Genomic DNA, 3,679 nt, shown 5'->3' with positions numbered 1-3,679 from the left:
AGAATAAAAATTAAAAATTTTTATAATCAAATATCACAAGGAACAGTGGCAGAATAACATTAGAAATATAATTATAATTTCATGAACAATATATTAAACAAATATGCTTTAAACTGTAAGAAGAGAAAGAAGTGAACAAGGAGAATGGGATGGCTGTGTTGATTGGAAAAGGTCACTAAAATTTCACTTTTAAACAATGGCCTTTCATTATGCCTCTAAATCATGACACCACATTATTTCATGTACTTGTGAAAAACACGATCTTCCTTGCAATCTTCAGGAAAGCTTGCTTGACTTGTTGATTCCTTAGGCTGTAAATAAAGGGGTTCAGCATGGGAGCTACTGAGGTACTTAGCACAGCAACTCCCTTACTCAAAGACACTCTTTCTCTTGCTGAGGGTTTAATGTACATAAAAATACAGCTGCCATAAGAGATGGAGATGACAACCATATGGGAAGAACATGTAGAAAAGGCTTTTGTTCTCTGACTAGTAGAAGGAATCTTTAAAATTGTTCTGATGATATATATGTAAGATAGAAATATTAATGCCAAAGTGAACATTAGAGTAAACACAGCACAAGAAAACCCCATTATCTCTAGGAATTTGGTGTCTGAGCAAGAAATCTGCAACAGGGGAAAATAATCACAGGCAAAATGGTCAATGATATTGGACCTACAGTAATCAAGCTGTAAGAGCAACATGAGTGCAGGGAAGATGATTAAGAAGGAAATCAGCCAGGAAGCAAAGACAAGCATTGTACAGACTTTTCGATTCATGATGGTCATGTAATGCAGAGGCTTGCAGATGGCAATGTAACAATCATTGGACATGGCAGCCAGAAGGTAAAATTCAGTAACTCCAAAGAGAATGAAAAAAAACAAGTGAGCTATACAGTCATTAAAGGAAATTGTTTTGTCTCCTGAAATAATGGTGCCCAGGAACTTGTGTATACTGACAGTTGTGAATGAAACTTCTAATAAGGAGAAATTCCTGAGGAAGAAATACATGGTGGTCTGCAGGTGGGAATCCAGCAAGGTGAGCATGATGATGGTCAGGTTCCCAGTGATGCTGAGCATGTAGGTGATGATGAGGAAGACAAAGATCATCACCTGGAGCTTTGGATCATCTGACAATCCCAGGAGGATAAACCCTGTTATTTCTGTATGGCTATGCATTCTTCAGTTGCTTACTTATTTATTCTTTCCAAAGGTATAAGAGATCGCAGAAAGAACAAAGCTGAATTGAGGATTAATCCAAATCCAAGTGCTGAGCTGGAATGTTGCTGAAAGAGTACACCATTTCCATCTTCAGGGGAAATTTAAAGTCATCTGATAGTAACAATGATCCTTTAATTTCTCTTTTACAGAGAGAAACATTTTAATTAAGGCAGAGTACAATTATCAAAACTGCTATGAGAAACAATCTCTTCCAAGTTAGAATGGGTATTGTTACAATCAAACAAATAACATGCAGAAAAAAAAACTGGTGAGGATGTGGTGGGAAAGATACTCGTATACATTGTTGGTGGGAAATAGATTAATACAGCCACTATGGAGAACAGTATGGAGATAGTAAAAATCCTAAATAAGGAAATACCATTCAATTCAACTTTACAAGTCCTGGGTATATATTCAATATATGAAATAAGAACACAAAAATGTACCTTCATTTTTCATGCTTATTGTGGCATTATTCACACTAACCAAGATTGGAAATAAGCACATGTACCAAACAATTAAAGAATGGATAAAGAAAATGTGTTGTATATAGAACACATTAGAGTATTTTCAACCATAAAGTAGAATTAAATGCAGTCATTTACAGAAAAATGAATGGAAATGGAAGACATTAAGCTAAATAAAATAAGTTAGTCACAGAAAAGCAAGCAACACATGTTCTGAAACTGGAAGAATGATTACTAGGAATTGGAAAGCATGTAGATGGGTTGGGGAGAGTGGAACTAGGGAGATTAGTTATGATCAATATATGCTGTACATACATATGAAAATGTCACACAGATCCCTATTAATATGAACAAATAACATACGTGCATGAAAATAATAAATATTATTTTGTTATCCTGCAGCTTGAAGTGGTAGGGTAGGGATATATAATCAGACATTTCTGACACCAGTAGTACCTTTCAGAGACATGCCTATGAAGTGTCTTCCCAAATAGGATCAGTTTTGTGTTATTGTCCCAGTCTTTACACAAGCTTCCCTTTTTTGCAAAAATTTAAACACGTGAAAATTATCAAAATTGGAAGGATGCATTATTTTTAATAAGTGAATATTTTGTCCTCACACATCTATCAACTTTTAAAACATTTTCCAATTCTTGGTACTACCTCACTGGAAGTCAGAAATACTGAAGCCATCTCCATGAGCAGCCTCAGGTGATGAGGATAAAGGGTGAGACAGCATAGAGAGCAATGTAAAGGAGAGAAGAGGGGTAAAAGAAGAACGCTAAGAAAGGTGAGTATGATTGATGTACTAAGTATAAAAAAATGAATATAGAATTTGTAAACCTTTTGAAATCACCATAAGAAGGGGATAGAAAGAAAAAAAAACAGAAGACATGAACCAATTTGGGTTATAATACATATATAGATGGAACTATCACAAGGAGACTCCCTGTTAGGCTATATTAAATAAACAAAAATGTCATCATTTTACAAAAACAGAACAGGAAGGCAAAACAGGTCCTTTCTAGGGGGTTGGTTCCAGTGGGAAGAGAAGGGATGTAGGGAAAGGATGAATATAGTACAAATACTGTATACACACGTATGTAGTTTGAAAAATGAAAACTATTGAAACTACTTCAGGAATGGGGGCAGGGAGGAGTAAAGGAGAATGGTGGAGGATGTAAATTCAAGTATTATATATTTGAGATATTGTAAGAACTCTTGCAAATGCTACATTGTACTCCTACAATAACAATAACAAAAAATAATAAATAAAAAACATAAAAAGAAAACAAGGCAAACTGCAAGTCTTAAATCTGATGTGTATTGTATGTGAATCTATTGTAAAATCTTACCATACATATGACTCCTTTTCTAGACCTTTACTCCTATTCAGCACACTGTGCTTTTTCCTTTAAATAATTTATATTATTTTTCATATTTGAGAATTGCTCCAGTAAGAGAGATAAGTCTTCTCCAAGAAAACTTGGGTAATAGTTTTATTTATTTATTTGGATTTTTAAAAATAAATATTAGTGCTCATACTTTTAAAAAATAAAGTTTGAGTGATATTGCCCTAGATATGGATATAGGAAAGAATGAAGATATTTAATTTTGAGTCCAATCTACTTACTAGTTCTGAACAAATCAATCATCTGTTCTTAGTTTCCAAAATATGTAAGTGTAAACTTTCTTCTTCTGTACTCAATCTCATAGGATAATGGTGAGCTTAAACAAGTTAATGTATTTGAAACATTAGGAAGAATACTTAACATTTACTTAAAGTCATGTAGAATGTGTTCAATGGAGAAAATGTTCCCTAAACACTGATCCTAAACACTTTCGAATTAGCATGGTGTCCCATGTAAGGAGGTTACATTTTGGATAAATAGTACTAAATATATTACTTCCAAGAGAATTCCAAGAGTGATAATGAACCACAAAGAAATAGGAGGGATTACCTGATGTGCAGTACCAACCAGATCAGGAAAGT

General features: G+C 34.0%; 1 protein-coding gene across 1 annotated transcript; it reads right to left on the bottom strand.

Moving 5' to 3' along the window:
- Positions 1-238: 238 nt before the first annotated feature.
- LOC141425534 (olfactory receptor 6C1-like) lies at positions 239-1,177 on the bottom strand. The gene has a single exon (XM_074081766.1). The coding sequence runs from the start codon at positions 1,175-1,177 to the stop codon at positions 239-241; it is 939 nt and encodes a 312-aa protein (XP_073937867.1).
- Positions 1,178-3,679: the final 2,502 nt, after the last annotated feature.

Source organism: Castor canadensis, chromosome 8 (assembly GCF_047511655.1).
Source record: "Castor canadensis chromosome 8, mCasCan1.hap1v2, whole genome shotgun sequence".
Classification (NCBI taxonomy): domain Eukaryota; kingdom Metazoa; phylum Chordata; class Mammalia; order Rodentia; family Castoridae; genus Castor; species Castor canadensis.
The sequence above is the reverse complement of the archived record's forward strand: the minus strand, read 5'-3'. Positions and strand labels throughout refer to the sequence as shown.

Bases quoted from the DNA above. Each gene is read 5' to 3' on its own strand.
- LOC141425534 (XM_074081766.1), bottom strand. From the start codon at position 1,177: ATGCATAGCCATACAGAAATAACAGGGTTTATCCTCCTGGGATTGTCA.